General features: G+C 45.7%; 1 protein-coding gene across 4 annotated transcripts in view; it reads left to right on the plus strand.

Moving 5' to 3' along the window:
• TPR (translocated promoter region, nuclear basket protein) overlaps positions 1-19,952 on the plus strand; it is a 728,231-nt gene that overhangs the window by 629,379 nt on the left and 78,900 nt on the right. For all 4 annotated transcript variants that reach the window (XM_078642622.1, XM_078642637.1, XM_078642629.1 and 1 more), the window contains exon 44: positions 14,791-14,859. In XM_078642622.1, the coding sequence (XP_078498748.1) occupies positions 14,791-14,859 (69 nt within the window). The remainder of the gene's footprint in view (positions 1-14,790; positions 14,860-19,952) is intronic.

The raw sequence follows: 19,952 nt of genomic DNA on the forward strand, positions 1-19,952 counted from the left end.
ATGTACACCCTATATACCATCCTGATATACCAGAGCTATGGGATCAGCATGATAATGTAACTAGGCCAAGGGTAGAGGCCCGTTTTCAAGAACAATGGTTATACTTCATGGAAGAGTAGTGAGGTTTCAGTTACATGACCTGAGAAAAAATCCTCCTGCTTATTATAAGGAGCTGACTGAAGCTGCCTCTTCAACTGTAATGACACTTGCTGACATTGAAATGTTTTTTGGTTTACTAGTTCCGGTTGATATTTGACGACAAGTGCACACGCAGGATCACGTGCTGAATTGGGTGGTACCAGTGATCAAATTAAAGTTTGGGATCAGGAACGGGAGCCAGGTGATGAGCCTAGAGCAGAAATACTTGCTTTGCCCGGTCGTATCATTCTCTTCCAGTGGATACTCATCAATAGTCATAAGCACTGAATAATCCCGCCCATGTGCGGGACCCCGGAGCAATAGCCAATAATATGTATATGTATATATATATATATATACGCATAAAATAACCATATATATATAGATAATGCATATACATATACATATGCAGCCCAATATAACCATACTAGGCTCAAAAAACTGCCACAATAGCCTGTAAAATCTTTACATTTGCTAAATAAAGACATATAAAACACATTATATGATAATGTAAAGAAGAAAACACTGCCTAGGTTTTCTTTGAAACACACAACCTTTATTTTCAAAGGTAAAAACAGGCAGGATCATAGAGGCAGCTTTAGCCTAGATAGGCTGCATAGTAACAGAAAAATCTGGCGCCGTGCCTTTAAGACCTCTGAGAGCCTCCAGGCTCCCATCATGCACCACAGGTGACAGTTAGGTCAGTTCTTTTTTCCGGCTCCTTCTGTGAGGATCCTGGAGCATTGAGCTCGCCAGTTGGTGATATTTTTTCACTTTCTTCTGTTTTTTCTCAAATTTTTTCGTCATTACACGACGTCTTTAGTCATTATCTGACTAATCCAATAATTTTTTACTGTTTTTGGACTATTTTTTCAGTCACAATGCCGGCCTTATTTGCTAAGTGTCCGGCCTGTGGTAAAAAAATGCCCAAGACAGACCCTCATTCGGTCTGTGTAGCTTGTCTACCTTCTTCTCATAAGCCAGAACTTTGCTACCACTGCAGCAAACTTTCAAGTAGGACTTTGAGAGAGAGAGAGAGAGAGAAGAGCAGGCTTCAGTCCCTGCATGACAGAGGAGAAACCGTGAGTGGAAAAGAAGATGTTCACTCTAGGAAGCCTTCTTCTCAGCGCAAGGACAAAGGAGAGAAGAGAAAACATCGGTCCCCTTCCACTTCGAGGGACAGATCTTCTTCCAAGGTACCTGCGTGCTCAAAATCGACATCGAAATCACCGTCGCGGCATACGTCGACGTCGAAGCATCCCTCGCCGTTGAAGTCGTCGTCGAAGCAAGGTGAGAAACGACATGAGCATAGGTGGTCCCGGTCTGGCTCGCCTATGACTGCAAGAGAGCGGGACTCAACGTCGTCTCATCGACGTCGATGGTCGCCGCCGAGAGGCTCGAAGCATCAGTCGAGGTCGCCGTCGAGAGGTGCCATGACGCCGACGTCGAACCGGGCAGTAGAGGTTTCGACGTCGAAGAGCCCCAGTCATGCAACGTCGAGGCACACGACGCCGAGAAAAGCATCGTCGTCGAAACGCCTGACGTCGACGCCGAAAAGGCACTCGTCGTCGACAAGATCGCCGCCGAGGAGATCGCCGCCGAGGAGATCGCCGCCGAGGAGATCGCCGCCGAGGGAGAAATCGACACCGAGGAGATCGCCGCCGAGAAAATCGACGTCGAAGAGAATGTCGTCGACGTCTCCTGCTGCAAAAAGACCTAGAACGGTGTCCAAAGACCGCTCTAAGAGATCTGGTTCCTCTGGGAGGTCCTCTTCCTCACCTGAGTTGCGGATTGTGCAAATCTCTCCAGAGCCTTCAAGAGCCCCTTCACCTACAGCAGCTAATATCTCGCCGCGATGGCTGGGGGAGCTCAGAGACTGGAAGATAAGGAAAGTTAACCTTCCAAAATCTCGTTCCAAGTCTCCGGTGTCGGCTAGATCAAGGTCACCTTTGATACGGGTGGTGCACTCTGCAATACGACGTGAACGTACTCCTCCGAGAAAGTCTCCATCTGAGAGGAGGCGAGCTTCACCATCTCCTAAGTCTTCTCATCATCGATCGTCTAGAAGACGTGATACTAGGTCGTCCACAAGGTCTACCGATTCAAAAAGGAACTATTCTCCAACACTGTCATCAACTCCTCCGAGTAGGATTTCACCAATTGATGACGTGATTACGTTTAATGAGGTTCTCTGTCGGGGTGCAGCGAAACTTCATATCGATATGCCTGTCTCTACTGCCAAGACAACGGTAATTTTCGAGACTTTGCATCAAAAATTATCATCGAGGCCTTTACTCCCCCTGGTTCCAGGCCTATTGGAACCTGCGGAGCATAAATTCTTAACACCGGCATCCTTAGGTGCGGTTCCTTCGCGGATCGCAAAGAAATATAAAGCTCCGGACAATGACCCTTTATTTCTGAGGTCTGAGCCACTGCCTGATTCAGTCATCGTTTCAGCAGCTCGTAAGAATCAAACAGGAACGTCTTCATCATCTGTACCCCCTGATAAGGACAGTAAAGGTATGGACTCCTTAGGAAAGAAGATGTGTGCCACTTCTGCTTCCTATATGAAGGTTGCCAGCGCCTCTGCTTTACTGGGCCGCTATGACCGTTCTTTATGGGATTCCTTGTCTCGCTTTACAGAAAAACTTCTGAAAGAAGACAAGCAGGATTTTCTGGGAATCCTTCATGAAGGTGGGCTAGTGGCTTAACCAGGTGATTAGCGCAGCTGCAGATGCTTCCGATTTGTCGACGCATGGCTATGCCCATGGAATCTGTGCGAGAAGAACAGCTTGGCTGAGGCTTACGGGTCTTAAGCCTGAAGCGCAACACCGGATTCTGAATTTACCCTTCAATGGAAAATCGCTCTTTGGGTCTCATGCTGACGATGAGATGTCAAGGATGAAGACAGAGCTCGATACTGTAAGAGCTGTTGGTCTCGAAAAGAGAAAGGACAACTTCAAGAAGAAATACCGTCCTTATGATCGCAGACAGAACCAGCAGAGGGTTCAAACCCCTCAATGGTCGTCACAGCAGAATCAGGGAAGATCCCAATTCTCCCAGCGTCGTCCTGGTAGAGGAAGAGGTGGTATTTCCAGGCAGTCTGCACCTGGAAACAAGCAGCAACAACAAAAACAGTGAGTGCTTGCTTCCCCTGATCCCGTTACCCACTCCGGTGGGGGGGGGAGTGTTTGTTTTTACCTGGACGAGTGGAAAAACATCACAAACGACAAATGGGTGCTGAATATTGTGCAAAATGGATATGCAATCAGATTCAAAGCTCCTCCTCCCTCCATTCCTCCTCAAAAGTCGGTGTTCCATCACCTTCATCTTTTAAAACAGGAGGTGTCTACGTTAGTCTTGAAGAAAGCTATCGAGGAGGTCCCGAAGGCACAGCGTCGTCAAGGCGTCTACTCCCGATACTTTCTAGTTCCAAAGAAAGGTCCAAACAAGGAGTTCGGGCCCATACTAGATCTCAGGCGCCTCAATCAGTTCATTCGGCGAGAAAAGTTCAGAATGCTGGCATTACATCAAATAGTTCCACTTCTGCATCAAAAGGACTGGATGTGCTCCATAGACCTTCAAGATGCTTATTTCCACATCTCCATCGCCCCAAAGCATCGGAAATTTCTAAGGTTTTGCATACAAACCCGTCATTACCAGTACACAGTCTTGCCCTTCGGGCTAAAGTCAGCTCCTCGCACCTTCTCAAAGTGCATGGCAGTCGTAGCGGCTTTCCTAAGGAAGAGACATATTTTCGTCTATCCCTATCTAGACGATTGGCTGCTAAAGAGTGCGTCTCCGAGTCTGCTGCAACAACATCTCACGTTTTGCATACATCAACTGCGGAGGCTAGGCCTTCACGTGAACTTCAAAAAGTCTATCCTCAACCCCACACAGAGGATACATTATCTGGGCGCACTTCTAGATTCAAAGGACGCAAAAGCGTTTCCTTCGGAGGAGAGACTGTCCTCTATTCTCCTCAAGTGTCAAACTTTACTAAAGAATCCTCGACCAACGGCCAGACAGATCTCGTCTCTGCTAGGATCCATGGCGTCTTGCATTTTCCTTGTTCCGAACGCCAGGCTGCACATGAGACCTCTACAGCAGTCACTGGAGGATCAGTGGTCCCAGTTTTCAGACCGTTGGGAAGACAAACTGTCACTACCTCTGTCAGTGCGGATCTCCATCCGATGGTGGATGCAGCGGAGTCATCTGATAGTGGGAGTGCCTTTTCAAGAGGACATGCCCAGACGATCGCTGGTGACAGATGCGTCCCTGCAAGGATGGGGAGCCCATCTGGGGTCCCTTCAAGTTCAAGGAGTGTGGTCAGAGAAAGAAAGACTGTATCACATAAACATGTTGGAACTCAGAGCGGTACATCTGGCTCTCAAGGCTTTCTTTCCAGCTCTCAAATCATCCTCTCTGCTTGTTCAGACGGACAATACAACCACAATGTACTATCTGAACAAGCAGGGCGGAACGAGATCCAGACCTCTGTCACTGGAAGCGCAAGCAATCTGGAAGTGGCTTCTGGCTCGGGGTATGACAATTTCAGCTGTCCATCTGCCCGGCGTTCTCAATGTCCAAGCAGACGACCTCAGCAGGCACTTCGCAGAAGCACACGACTGGGTCTTAAAAGACGAAGTGATAAGAGATGTCTTCCAGGCCTGGGGAACCCCAGAAATCGATCTCTTCGCGGACGCCGACAACGCAAAATGCCGCGTCTTCGCGTCCAGGTACCCACAACGAGGGTCCAAGGGGAATGCTCTATGGATGGACTGGTCAGAGACATTACTTTACGCCTTTCCACCGATTCCACTCATTCCCTTGGTGATCAAGAAACTGTACAAGTCGCAGACAGACATGAATCTTGTAGCTCCGGATTGGCCTCGCCAATGGTGGTACCCGGATCTCCTTCATCTATCCAAAGTGCCGCACAGGAGGCTTCCCTGCTTTCCGGATCTGCTGACGAGGGAGAACGGCAGAGTGTTCCATCCCAACCTGCCGTCCCTGAAGCTAGCAGTATGGTTCCTGAGTTCGTCCAGTACGGACATCTAGGCCTTTCCCAGGACTGTATGCACATTTTAAGAGAGGCACGGAGAGCTTCTACAAGAAAGACGTATGCTTTCAAGTGGAAGCGGTTTTTCATGTGGTGTGCTGCTGAAGGACATGACCCGATTTGTGGTCAGGAACAGGTACTGTTACCATACTTACTTTCTTTAGCCAAAGCAGGTTTGCCGTATTCCTCTATTAAGGTCCATTTGGCAGCGATTACTGCATATCGAAAGTCCCCTACTCAGGTTTCTTTCTTTCAAATGCCAGTTGTGAAGGATTTTCTGGAGGGTCTCAGGAAAGTGTATCCTCCCGTGAGGGCTCCTTCACCTCCTTGGGAGCTTAATGTGGTTTTGTCTAAATTGATGGGTCCTCCATTTGAACCTATACACAAGGCTTCCCTTCAACATCTGTCGTGGAAGGTGTCCTTCCTTGTGGCGATCACCTCTGCGCGCTGAGTGAGCGAGATTCAGGCCTTTTGTGCTTCAGAACCCTATCTCGTTTTCCATGCGAATAGAGTGGTGCTTCGGACGCCTCCCAGATTCCTTCCTAAGGTAGTCTCGGATTTTCACATTAACCAATCAGTGACCCTACCTACGTTTTTTGCTAATCCGAGCTCTTCAGCTGAAAAAGCTCTACATTCTTTGGATTTGAAAAGAGTTTTAAAGTTTTACCTGGATAAAACTAAAAGTATTAGAAAGACTGATCATTTGTTTGTAAACTACGGTCCTCTGAATACAGGCTTGCCTGCATCCAAGAGGTCCATTTCTAGATGGATTGTGTCATGCATTTTGTTATGTTATCAATTGGCACGTAAACAACTCCCGGGTAGACCGAGAGCTCATTCCACTAGAGGAAAGGCTGCTACTATAGCAATGCTTAAAAATTTTCCTGTTCATGAAATTTGTAAGGCAGCTACATGGCGTTCGGTTCACACCTTTTCTCGCCATTACTGCCTTGATTCTGATACTCAGGCGGATGCTCAGGTTGGTCAAGCATCCCTGAGGAATTTGTTTGGGTAATACTTTTATGAGTGTACCGTTTAGAGAGCTTGATATTAGTCCGCAGGGTATGGGATGGGCTTGCTACTCTATCCAGTGCTTATGACTATTGATGAGTATCCCCTGGAAGAGAAGGATTAGTTACTTACCTGTAATCCTAGTTCTCTTCCAGGGGTATACTCATCAAAGTCATAAGCACACCCACCCGCCTCCCCGGACTAATATCAGAACGATCTCTTTTACATGTTACCCATGCAGTTTCACACTGTTATACGCCGTCCAAAAGAACTGACCTAACTGTCACCTGTGGTGCATGATGGGAGCCTGGAGGCTCACAGAGGTCTTAAAGGCACGGCGCCAGATTTTTCTGTTGTTACTATGCAGCCTATCTAGGCTAAAGCTGCCTCTATGATCCTGCCTGTTTTTACCTTTGAAAATAAAGGTTGTGTGTTTCAAAGAAAACCTAGGCAGTGTTTTCTTCTTTACATTATCATATAATGTGTTTTATATGTCTTTATTTAGCAAATGTAAAGATTTTACAGGCTATTGTGGCAGTTTTTTGAGCCTAGTATGGTTATATTGGGCTGCATATGTATATGTATATGCATTATCTATATATATATGGTTATTTTATGCGTATTTATATGTGTGTATATATATATATATATATGTAGATATATGCATATTATTGGCTATTGCTCCGGGGTCCCGAACATGGGCGGGACTATTCAGTGCTTATGACTTTGATGAGTATACCCCTGGAAGAGAACTAGGATTACAGGTAAGTAACTAATCCTTACGTACATGCATTCTCTTATTCCTCCGAGGAAGGTTGATTGGGACAAGTTATCGGCTTGTCAGAAGAAAGAGGATAGTGTACATAAACGCACAGGTGCACAACACAATTCAAAAAAGTAGAGATACTTGTATGTCCCATAATCACAGGAAAAAGTTCCTTAGTTTCGATTCTTTTTATTCCAAATAGCGTGAAGAAAAAAAGGATTGTACAGCCAACACGTTTCGTCCACTAGGGACTTGTTCAGGGCGTTTTGTTCTAGCTTGACGTAAAAGATGCTGAACTGTCCTATTTCTTATGATCGTTGCTTTCAGATATGAAGCTGGAGCGAAGTACATTTTTGGTGGATGGATCCAGTATTTTTGCAGTGTTAGAAAAACCAGGAAAATGAGAGGACCTGGTCAGAAATTCAACTCTTTAGTATTAGACTGGGGTATATATTTTTCAACGATCTAAACATAAAGAGGAACCAGAAATGACAATCAAGAAGCTATTAGATCTGTGAGCGAGTCTTGTTGTGGTGCATATATAGGACAGTTCAGCATCTTTTACGTCAAGCTAGAACAAAACGCCCTGAAAAAGTCCTACGCGTCGGCAGTACAATCCTTTTTTTCTTCACGCTATTTGGAATAAAAAGAATCGAAACTAAGGAACTTTTTCCTGTGATTATTGGACATACAAGTATCTCTACTTTTTTGAATTGTTGTGCACCTGTGCGTTTATGTACATTGTGTAAGTTTGTTTATGAACTGGCATTGAGACGGTGGGTGCCAATCAGTGTGCACACAAATCCCTTAACCAAGTATAAGGAGCAACCCATACCGAGGAGTCATTTGGGCTAGGTGCTATGTCTAAGAAGGCTCCACTATCTTCTCTGTTTCAAAAAGAGGATAGATAGTGTCTGATTTTTTCACTGGGTTGAGTTATTTTGCTATTTTGTTTGTGCTTTGTTCTTGTGTTAAGTTAGCATTCACAGCACCATGTTATGTTTAGCCGCCATTTTGAATCATGACGTCAGCTACATATTCCCTGACTCGAGAAGCTGGCTGTGGAAAGTTTAGTTTCTCCAAGGTTAGGCCTTGCTCTGCTAATGAATACACTGGTTCTATTCAATATCATTGTGGGCAGGACTTCCCTTGTTCAGAAATATACATTATGTATCTCTGTGTTGGCTGAAGCCAGTCCCTCTGCAGCAATCCCAGGAGGCCGGTCAGACTCAACTCCGCTCGAGTGTACCTGAATAAAATATACTAGGTTTGTTTTCTCTACTGTCTGACCGACTTCATTTATATGGAAGATTGAGAGGTGGACGTGAGTAACCCGGGTGACACTAATCCGTTCACTTCCTTCAATCATGGGGTCCAAAGCAAAGAAAAACAAGTTGATCAGGGCCCTCAAAGCCTGGGAGGAGGCACACAGAGTACCTCCATGCCTGGAAAAGGAATTACCCCGAGGTAATGTGGAAGATGATGTGGAGGAAAATATGTGCATTGTTGGAGCCAGTGGAACAGATCAAATCCTACTAACCTAGAGAATCCTACAGAAGGCCAATTGTGGTTTCCAGAACAGGCTCAATCACTACAGGTCCCTTTAGATGGAGATGGCCGCTTTGGACCTGGAAGAGAGGGCCATAGCTCTGTGGGGAGAGAAAATTGGCCCTTGGACAATGAAAGGCCAGGCTAGGCCAAGAGAAGATGGCGGCAGCAAAAGTGTACCTGGGTGTTCTGACCGTGATGCCCAGAATGTCAAATTGCCCAAAGGAATTGTCCCTAGTTATGTCTGGGTGGATGACAAAGCAAGTGGTAGGCTTCATACGAGAGAGCTGTCACAATGTGGAAGGTGGGTAAACCGCACTGGGGAAGACTACTATGGGAGTTAGTACCATTAGGTGGTAGAGACAGACTGCTCACTCTTGAGGATGAGATGGGTGAGTCCTACCCACGCACAAAGGCAGCCCTTATTAAACTTTGGTTTGACCGCTGAAGAGTATAGACAGTAGTTTAGAGCAACTCCGAAGTAGTCAGCACAGACATGAGTTAACTTTGTTGTCACTTTAGTTAAAGCACTGGATGGTTGGAGTAAAGGCAACAAAGTAGACACATTTGAAGGGCTTTCCAATTTGATTGTCAAGGAGCACAACCTAACAAATTGTTATTCAGAGAAATTGCACCAGCATCTGGTGCCTTTAAGCTTTCAAGCCCCAGGGAACTTCTGATGAGTAGTAATGTACCATGGTACCAAAAATGTCCCAGGGTAGTGATAACAAAGGTTCAGGCCCCCCTTCAGCGGGAAGAGGGTATATGGATAGAAAGGACAGCCCTAAAGAGTCACCAAAAGATGCCAAAGGGGGAGGGGAGCCCAGAGCCACATCCTGTTGGAAGGGGTACCTGGGAAAGACATTTTGCCCCTCAAAGGATGGGTGTGTTTTAACTGTCATCTCCCAGGAAACAACAGGGGAGATTCAGTTTGTACCAAGAAGGTACCTACTGATGACCAGCTCAAAGGGTTGGCTAGTGTAGGGATGGGGTGGGAATTTGCCCCTGAAACCCCAAAGGATACACAGTGGCCACCTTAGTGTCCCTGAGTGGGGAGAATGTTTAACTTTTGACTCACTGGCCTCCTAGTATGGAGAAGTACAGGCAGTGGCTAAGAATCAGTGGGATGAAAGTGAAGGCTCTGAGAAATAAGGTGCCAGTGTAACCATGGTAAAACTAGTATTCCAGGACCAGATCCTTCCAGAAGAGATGCACCACCTTGTCAAAGCTGAAAGGGAGCGAGACAGTCCCATCCAATGGTCTTGGTGGACATAGTGTGTGTGTGTGGGGGGGGCAATGGTGGTTGTTACTGGCCCAAAGAAGGTAGCTATTTCCCCTGCCAATAGGGTGACTACTGGGCGATGATCTGGAAACGTTTACCTAGTCAGAAGTGGAAAGAAGGACCCATACAGCAATAGTCTGTCTGCCTAAATGGGTGTGTTACCACAAATGTACAGAAGGTCCAGAGGAAGAGTCACGGGATCCTGTAGCCTGAAATTATGGACCTGGACCCTAAAGTCAAGAGGCGGGGCAGATGGGCTGGCTACCCAGCTTCCAAATGACCACGAGCCCAGAAGGAACCTAACCCTCAGGGGCAGACCTGGTCCCTGAAGAAGAGTCTGCTCCTGGTAACGTTTTTGGCTTGGCAGACCTCCAAGGAGCAGGAGATCCTTCTAGTGGGGTCTTGAGTAATGGACAAAAGGCATGCTCCATTTTAAAAGACCTGTGACAGCTAGCTGTCGGACAGTAATGGCGTATTACAGTGGTACTCATAAGGTATACTGGGAAGAGGTGCTGCTGTGCAGTGAACCAAGCGACCCCAAACCAGGGGCAACCAGGCAATTTGTGGTCCCTTCAGCAGTACATGGAGTTTCTCCTTCACCTAATCCGTGATATCCCCCTACCTGGACGTTTGGGGCAGACCAAGACCTGGGAGAGGCTGTTCAACCATTTCTACTGGCTCCAGATGTCTTAGAAAGTTTTCTCACTTCTGTGTCGCATGACAAACCAGAAGTAAGGCAGGGGGCAAGCCAAAGGCTCCCTTGATGCCACTACCTGTGCTTCGAAAATTAGATACATACTGTTGGTAATGGATCATACCACTTGGTTTCCTGAACCCATACGATTTAGGACAGCCACAACCCTTGCAGTAGCTAGAGCCTGGGTATCTTCACCAGGGTTGGGTTACCTAAGGAGGCGATATCGGATAGAGGCACAAATTGTAGGTCTGCCTATCCGAAGGCCATGTCAGAGGAGTGTGGTGTAACCTATACGTTCACCACTCCCTACCATCCCCAGGGAAATGGTTTAGTTGAGAGATTCACCAAAACCATAAAAGACATGATCGTGGTTTTGCTCTGGAGAAGATGAGATGTTCTTCTCCCATGCCTGTTGTTCGCCTATAGGAAGCTTCCCCAAAAATGAGTTTTCTTTAGTCCCTTTGGTATACTTTTAGGTCACCCTGCAATGGATCCACTTATCTTGGTGAGAGAGGGTTGGGAGTGCCTCCTCAAATAACCCAAGCAAGACATAGTGGATTATGTGCTTGGCCTTAGCTCCAGGATGGATGAGTACATGAATTGCTGTTGCATATTTAGGTGGATGCCACAGAAATAGTTTTTTAGATAACTTATGCTGTCACTACTGTTTTCTGTGAATCAGAACAAATGTATGGAAAGGTTGTGTAAAAGGAGCAGGAGCTGACAGCATTGACTTGATCACCGTAGGCGTTTATGTTGATTATACTAAGGAATACTGTGCGGACTATCTGCTTTTTGTGGGGGTTGTCCGGGGCAAAAAAAAGGGAAGGCTGTGCAGAAAAAGACCCTGTCAAGGTTGTTAGTCTTCTGCTTCAAGATCTGCTGCACACTGGCCGAGAAGCAACTACCAAAATGTCTGAGTGTCCATTCCACCAGGGCTGCTGTCCAATGCATTGGGACACTGAGTGTTTGACTTTGATATCTGCCAGGCTTCAACATGGGCATGAGTGTACACATTCACAAATCAATTTACCACGGATTCCTCACCTGGCACCGGACTGGATCTGGCAACTATCTCAGCAATGCTTCTGTGCATTGATAGGAGGCAGAACGAGTGGAGCTGCATGTAAGCACCACCCCTATGTGCTGAATTCAGTTTCTTGGTTGACTCTTTACGCACCCTTGGATGCACAGAGTGAAATAACTTTGTTCCAGTGTGCTGATTTCTAACTTGGAACCTTTCAGGATGTTAAAAAGAGGCCACTCCATACAATCGGGAGATGGGAGTGCTGTGGGATGGGAGGTTAAATAGAGGGCCCATCAGAGCGTTACCAAAGGTAAGTAACGTGTTCTTCTGATGGATACTTTTAATTGTAGAGTCTTCATCTTAGAATAAATTCCAAAGCAGGAAGCCCCCCAAGGTGGAGGGTCTGTGGAGTGGATTCATAACAAAAAAGGTCTACAGGACCGAACAGGCAAAAGGTCCTTCCTGGTGCACCTGGTTGTCAATGAGTAGTGCTTATCCACCAGAAAGAGCGTTACCGAAGAGAAGTAACTTGTTTTGGTACTTTGCCACATCTGTCAGACAACTTAAGCCAGGCTGAAGTTGGGTTTAGAAGAGGAAGGCATGAGTGAGTGGACATTGGCAATGTTTAAGCTTATGTGCGCTTATGTGGGTGTTAACCGATTTGTCAATGCTAACTCATCACACTTCCTGTCTCGCTTGCACTAAAATCTTTGAGTACTCTGTCCATCTGTGCACAGAAATAGGCTTTGATTCTGCTTCTGGGAATCATGATCTGCTGTTTCTGCTGCCAGATGATTCATTTGTGCACACAAATGTAACTTGAACGTTCTAAACCTTTAGTAAATGAAGAATCTTTTGTACTATCAAGCACTGTGGACTGGCAGCAGATGGGGGAAATATTTTGTTTACGAGTTGCCTACACTTTAACCTCTGACAATGTGAGTAAGCCACCATTTGCCTCAACATAAGTACAAACTATGTTGTTTTTATATGCATTCTCGCAGTTAGTGTGCATAGTCACAACTGCTGCTTCATGTGTTGTGGTTTCCCTCAGAAATGATGTGCCTGCTTCCGAAGCCTCTGCCTCTTCTGACTTCAGTCATGTGGTACTCAAATACTTATTTAGGATTTTCCAGTTTTGACGTATAATTTATTTATCATGTGTCCTCTCCATGAGCTGGCCATTTGTGAGTGCAAAAATTAATAATTATTAAATCTGACTTTTACCATAATGTGTTTGAGAGGAAGTTTAAGGTTTTGCAACCAAAGTCGTACTAGTCTGGGCATATGTTTCTAGTGTGGCGTAATCAATATTTAGGGTAGATGCCTGGTTTCCTCAGTCTACACTTAGGCTAATCGTGGTTTATCAAATGGAATCACTTCTAGTAAAACCCAAACCTGATATCCATCTCCTAGTCAAAGCCATTTTCCCTCCCCTTCTATTAACTAGTTAGCCCCCTACCTGACTTTGTCAATGGATGCAAGTGTAACAGATTGGAGGTCATGGTAGGTGATGCATTTGACAAGGGCAGGTGAATTACAGCCTTATCCGTCACGTCTATTGACTGGCATTCCTTTCTCTTGGTTGTGTCAATAGGCAGCGGGGAAAGGGGGTTCACAGAGCAAAAGACACAAGACAATCAGAGTTCAGACGGTACTTGTAATGCGATAAAATGAAGCAAGGGAGATCTGCACAGATGAGGGCTATGTGGGTGATGGGATGAATTCATGGAGAGAAAGTAAATGGTGTGGCTATTTAGTGATGGAAAAGATGGGCTTCCTGTGATCTCCATCTGCCTAACCTTTTAACTTTAGCCTCTTGAACTGAGCTTGGCTAATCGTGGTTTATCAAATGGAATCACTTCTAGTAAAACCCAAACCTGATATCCATCTCCTAGTCAAAGCCATTTTCCCTCCCCTTCTATTAACTAATTAGCCCACTACCTGACTTTGTCAATGGATGCAAGTGTAACAGATTGGAGGTCATGGTAGGTGATGCATTTGACAAGGGCAGGTGGATTACAGCCTTATCCGTCACGTCTATTGACTGGCATTCCTTTCTCTTGGTTGTGTCAATAGGCAGCGGGGAAAGGGGGTTCACAGAGCAAAAGACACAAGACAATCAGAGTTCAGACGGTACTTGTAATGCGATAAAATGAAGCAAGGGAGATCTGCACAGATAAGGGGCAGGTGGGGGAAGAGATAACTTTATGGAGAGAAAGTAAAGGGTGTGGCTATTTAGTGATGGAAACGATTGGCTTCTGTGATCTTTATCTGCCTAACCTTTGAACTTCAGCCTCTTGAACTGAGCTTGGTTTCATGCTTCAAACCTATCCTATTAAAATAACCGAGATTCATTGTGGGCACTACCAATGTTTACAAGCATCATTTTAGTCTTTCATTTTTCTGTGCATTTCGTGACGTGAATGCCGTAAAGGCCGTTAAAGGTTACGTGATTTGGAAAATGTGTAAAGGGACTAGTTGCTTTAGTGACACCATCAAGGTCACAAAGTGGGCGGGCATCTATTTTTTTTTAAGCAAGTTTTTTTTCTGGTTAGAGGCACATCCTCAAATGCATCTGTTTAACTACCGGGTTAGGGCCTTTTCCCTTCTGGCTTAGATGGCTAGATGTTGATCAGGAGTTGAGAATACCTTTATAGAAGGCCATCGTTGAAAGGAGTTGATCTGTTAAGTACAATGATTTACACTGCAGTTTTAAGGTTCTGCATAGCCCCTCACTCACAATACTTGAAATCATTGGCAGGCTGTAGCCTTTTGTCAAAGGGTGTAGGTACACATCCATACCTCGTTCTACCAACTAAATGTTAAGGGATCTGTTATCAATGCTACCATTTTCACATGGTCGCCCATATGTCTGCATCTCGGTATCCATCATTGAAACCTAATAAGACTATCCTATGTATGACCGTTTGATCAGTTTCTGCATCGACTATGACATTGATTATAGTTTATTAGGATTTGAACTTGCCCAGTATATGTGTGGTCTTGTTTGCTGCATTTTAAACGTCAAAAGAACTACAGAAATATACATTCCCTGATCAACCTGTAGCACCATCTGCTTTACAGCCGATGGATCACCTGCAAATCTGAAGGTAGGGAGAATCAAAAATTCCCTGCACAGGTTGACTTTATGATGAATGCAAGCTCTGTAACTATGAATCAACTGATGTTACAAGTTAATAATATTGTAATTTTAAGAAGGTTCCTCACTAAATAGGCCTTGCTTCCTTTACTACAGAGAATCCAGATGACCCGCAGGCAATCAGTGGGACGCGGACTTCAGCTGACACCTGGTGTAGGCGGCATGGTAAGTCGTGGATCACAAAATTCTGTGTTTTTTATCTTGTTAAAATGTGAAACAATGAGTCCGTGCAATGTGTAATAAGAACATGTAAATACAGTAAGAGGGTAAAGCTATAACCAAGAAAGTTATTTTTTTCTTTGTTCTTTAACTATTTAATCGTAATTCTGATGTCGTTACCACATTTTTGACTTTCTCAAAGGCAGCCATCATTCTCCAATGGGACAACCGGATCTGAGAACCTTTATTTTGTCTTTTACTCAGCCGTTTTTCCTCCTTGATGTATCTCTGGCAGTTCAAAAGCTTCATGAAACACCATCACTCCTGACATGCTCTTTAAATGCTATTGCACTCTTTCATTATTCTTTGCTTGATTTTTTTGTTGGTACCAGCTAAATATACTAGGTAGGGGGCCATCCATGGGACACAGCATGCTCTGTGATCCTGAGGTGGCTTAATGGTTATTTGGGAATTTTGATAGGCTCCATAGAGACAAGATGCTAAAGTATATGCTCCGCTTAGAACGAGCGTAAGAAGACAAATTTGTTCTGATAACTTGCTTGTAAATCCTCCATTATTTAACAATGTTGGATGTTTAAGGTCTTGCAGCTAGAGATCACTTGGATGGTTTATCTGGTATCTCACATGGGTCCGTCTTGTGGGAGGTACATTGGAAAACAGGACATGGTATTAATTTTAGCTCTCAATCTTTATTCCCTTTCCTTTGTTCACAAAACTGAACATCTTCACGCTTTCACTTTGTAAAAGTTCCCTAACTTTGAGTTTAATTTTTCCTTGAGGCATTACTTCATTAGCGACGTAGTTCCCTCCTTATCTCTTAAGAGACATCTTGGAAGTGGAGGTGAGTGGAGAAGCAACGAAGAGAGAATGAATAGGCTGCCTTTTAAGCCGTGACCTTACAGACAACTTATTTCTCTTCTTAGTTGCATTCTCACATGCCTACTCACTCAATCATGCCTCGCCCCTCTCTCCTTCCCCTTTCTCACACCCCTTCACACTTGAGTGTCCCGGATAATACTCTTTGCTCCCCACCTGTTCTCACTCCTCCTAGGGGGAAGGTGAAAACTCCTAGTAAACCTTTGTTCCACTTTGGTTCGATTTATCCTTTATTACTTATAGTTGTTCAAGACCGGCTTCATTGCTCCTCCTTTGTTGCAAGGGCTTTATCGTTTTTATTCATTTGACCCTCTTTCATAGATTTCACGATAGGACCCTACTGCTGACTTTTTTTTAGCATTTTAGAATAAAGTGGATGTTGGATGTGACGTTATTTTCTCGTCTGTCACACTTTAATGCAAGTCTGGGCAGTTTGTATGTTATTTACATTTGCTTTGGTTCTTTTGGTAACATTTCTCAGGCCAAGATAACTGCTTTAGTTTTTTTTTTTATATATTTGGTTTTTTTGGTTTAATGGTGCAAATCTAGTCCAAGGACATTATACCAGACTGTCACCTTTTTCCCATTTTTGGGTGCAGGAAGATTGTGCCGAAGCCGGGAATCTAACTTGGTTCCCCATGTTCCAAGGTCAGCTGCTCTATGCGCTAGGCCACATCTATTTCTGATTTCATCTTGTTTACCTTTGGCATTCTGTTTCTCTTGTTGTCTAGGAGTATTGATCACCTGTGATAATGGCCAAACCCTCCCTCCTCAGGAGTGGCTGTCCTAGGATCAAGAAACTAACAGGAATGTTGACCAATAGAGCTAAAGACCTCAGGCAGGTAGCCAGAATGGTGACCTGGTGCTGGGGATTCGGACTACTGTTCGCATCAGAATTTCCATGTAGTCGCTCTCTAAATACAGAGACGTGCTTTCTTCTGTGAACCTACCCTGCTCTGGCGTTCCCAATCGATGTGTTCTACAGTTGTCAGTGAACAGTACATCTGTGGAAAGGGGGCATAGTGCAAACCTTGCTGGAGAATTCTGCAAGCCCTCCGATTGCCACGTTAACAGCCTGACCTTCCTTGGCACGTCCTCTTGTGAGGTCTGACTTTATGTTTGGCCTGTTTCTCTGGACTTCGACTCCACTGACATGCAGTGTAGCCCAATGGAACAACTACTTGCACCTCTGCATTGTCTACAGAAACTCATGGGCATTTGTCCGCAATCCTTATGGACCTACTCTGCAATTATGTTCTCTTCTAGTTTTGTGGAATCCAGATTCTGAGTCCGATACTCGTGAGGGTACTAACTGCCAAATTATTCCAGTGTGCTAAGAACATGTCCCCACCAAAACCTACGGGATTAAAGCCTTACAGAGAATGACACGGACAATTGTCTTTGATGGGTCCCTACTTGATCTGTCAGAGAGGTGTCTGTGACAGATCCCTATTTGATCTGTCGTAGGTGCTTGAGGTCGATCCACAACTCAGTCCTGCTCCTGACTCCTTGTCGCTGTACCCAAAGGTGATTCCGGAGAGGAGGATGAAGCTCCTTGCGGACCAGCATCTGAAGCCCCAAGCATTGCTGCTGGTCTTGTGAAAGGTCTTGGTACCGACGAAGATGTTGAGCCTATTCCCTGAGCTGTTACCTGGACCAGTTGTCTTTGAAGTTCAAATTGTCTTTAGGGAACTCGAAAGCTCACTCAACTTCACTGTACCCCTCCAAGCCCCTAGACGTGGCACAGCACGACTAGGCCAAACACCTTTTGTCCAACCCCGAGATAGCAACACCATGACCCCGCTCGAAGTAAACACTGGCACCAATCAGGCTGCGGTAACCTTCTGGCTTAGACATGGGTGCCATGGGTGTCCTTTGACGGGCCCAAATTCGAAATGATTGTAGAAGCTGATTACTGGGCCTTCCACCACACCAATAATATTGCCTAGTCTCTGAAGAGGACTGGTATGGGGAGTTGGGTAATGCCAGCATGTTGGACATTTGCCCAGACTCTGGTTTAGTCTCCCCACCTGGCCCGGCTACTGAGGAGAGTGCATCCTTCGCGATGGTGATTAGGGCAGCAGAGGCCCATCCGTAGAAGTTAAAACTAATGTTTTAACTGAGGTACTTCAGCTGGGGTGCACAAGTGCAGAGTCCCTGCTCCCGTTTAACACAGCCCTTACAGATTTCCTTCTGGGGGCCTGGTCGAAACCCTGTTCAGGGTTGTCCGACTGCCAGTCGCCCCCTACCTGTGCGAACAGACCCAGTATTTCTCACCTAGCAACCCACACCCAAAAGTCTTGAGGTGCATGCTTCAGCGACCAAGGTTAACCCAAGTCCATTCCCTACTAGTACCATGGACAGGGAGTACAAAAGGTTGGAGACTTTTGGGAAGAGGGATTTCCCCTCCACCAGCCCTCATTGTTTAAGTCTCCAGTTGTTAGGCGCTTTTTGAAAGGTTTACACCATTGGTTTCCTCCCTCTACCTTTGTGATGCCACAGTGAGACCTTAACTTGGTCCTCTCATATCTGATGTGTAGAAAAGTGCTCCTTTTTTGACAGTCAGTCCCACTTTTTACCTAGTATTTGAGGTGATTTTGATAGGAGTGCACTGGGTTCCTGCTGTTGAGGTCCCCAGTGCCAAATCTTTCCCTTAAACTCTACCATTGTTCCCCCAAATGATCATAACTGTAGCACCCCTATAGGTCCAGAGTAAATTGTGCCCCTGGTACCTAGGGAAGGTAGGCTAAAGAGGGTCCCTAATGGCTGCATGCTTGGGCCACCCTAATGAACCCCTCAGCACAAACATGCAAACTTCCCTTGCAGGCTACTTGGAGATCCAGAGAAAAGTCAAGACACAGCATGGCACACCACCTATGTACCATGCCTGTAGACACTGCATCTAATATTTGTAAGGCACCCCTACAGCAGGCCTTACAACCTAAGGCAGAGTGCATTATATTACATGTGATGACATATCTGCATGAGGAGATATGCCCCTTTGATGTCTATGTTAAATCTTGGGCATTGCCAGTGAACAGAGAAGCCATCTTGAGTATATGTGCTGAACAAGTTCCCAAGCTACCTGATGGCTTAACCGAAACTAAAGATGTTTGGTATCCGAGATAACCTAATAAGCCCACACTGATTCCAGTGATGAGTTTAATAATACATGCACCTAGAGGGCAACTTAGAGGGCCCCTCTGAAAACCTACTAACCTCTCCTGTACTGCCTGACTGTGATAGCTCAGCCTGCCACCACAGACAGGTTTTTGACCCCCCTGCAGGTGAGAGCCCACACTATGAGTGTAGAAACAATGCCTGCTCCAGCTGGATGTGTTGTCACCTTCTCAAAGGAGGGTGGCCAAGTAATCAACATATCAAGGCAGGAGGCTTCAAAGTCCTTTGCTGCCTTTGATATGCAACCCTGGCTTCCTCCAAGCTTGGGAGATGCCCCACCTGTCCAGAGGCCCATTTGGCACAGGACAGGCTAGAAAATTAGCTAGTCAAGAGGTGTGTTCCCCATCAGGCTAGTTCCACGCATAAGGGAGGCTACCAGATATGAACACGAAAACGAGAATACCACCATCTTGGTTTTTGGTGGAATTAGGCTTACTGGGTCAGGGATATGCCCACTTCACACAGTGAGTGGCCATATAGAAGGTGTAGTCACCCTAAAGGTAAGTAACCCTTTGGCTACTACCTGGCGCTCTCCTTAACACCCCTATGTTGAGGATTTAGGGGCACCCCTGATGCCAGGAACTCAGATTTTGATGGACTCGGAAGAAGAGGATAAATGATAACTGAAGACTTGCTCTGGACTTTTGGCGCCAAACTCTGCCTGCCTCCACCAGTCTCGACAATCGTGACCAGGTGACCCGTCCTGCAGCTGAGCAACTACCAAGAAACTTGGTAGACAGCCTGCTCTTTCCAAACTGCCACCAATGTCCTTTGGAGGGGAGGAACTACTCCCCTGCAATCCACAGACACCGAAGAAGCAGAATCTGGTTTACCGTGTTGCTGCTACCCAGTGAACCTGATTCAGCAGCCCCACCCCATGAAGAGGTACCTGTGCTCCTAAAGGTCGAATGGGTCCTCACACCGAGTGAGAGGACACCGACACCTACCGGAGCTGCACAGCACAAATACACATTGTATGGACCCCTTGCAGCAACCAAGGCCTGTTTAAGTCCAGTCGGACT

The sequence above is a fragment of the Lissotriton helveticus genome, chromosome 1_1 (assembly GCF_964261635.1).
Source record: "Lissotriton helveticus chromosome 1_1, aLisHel1.1, whole genome shotgun sequence".
In the NCBI taxonomy this organism is placed as follows: Eukaryota; Metazoa; Chordata; class Amphibia; order Caudata; family Salamandridae; genus Lissotriton; species Lissotriton helveticus.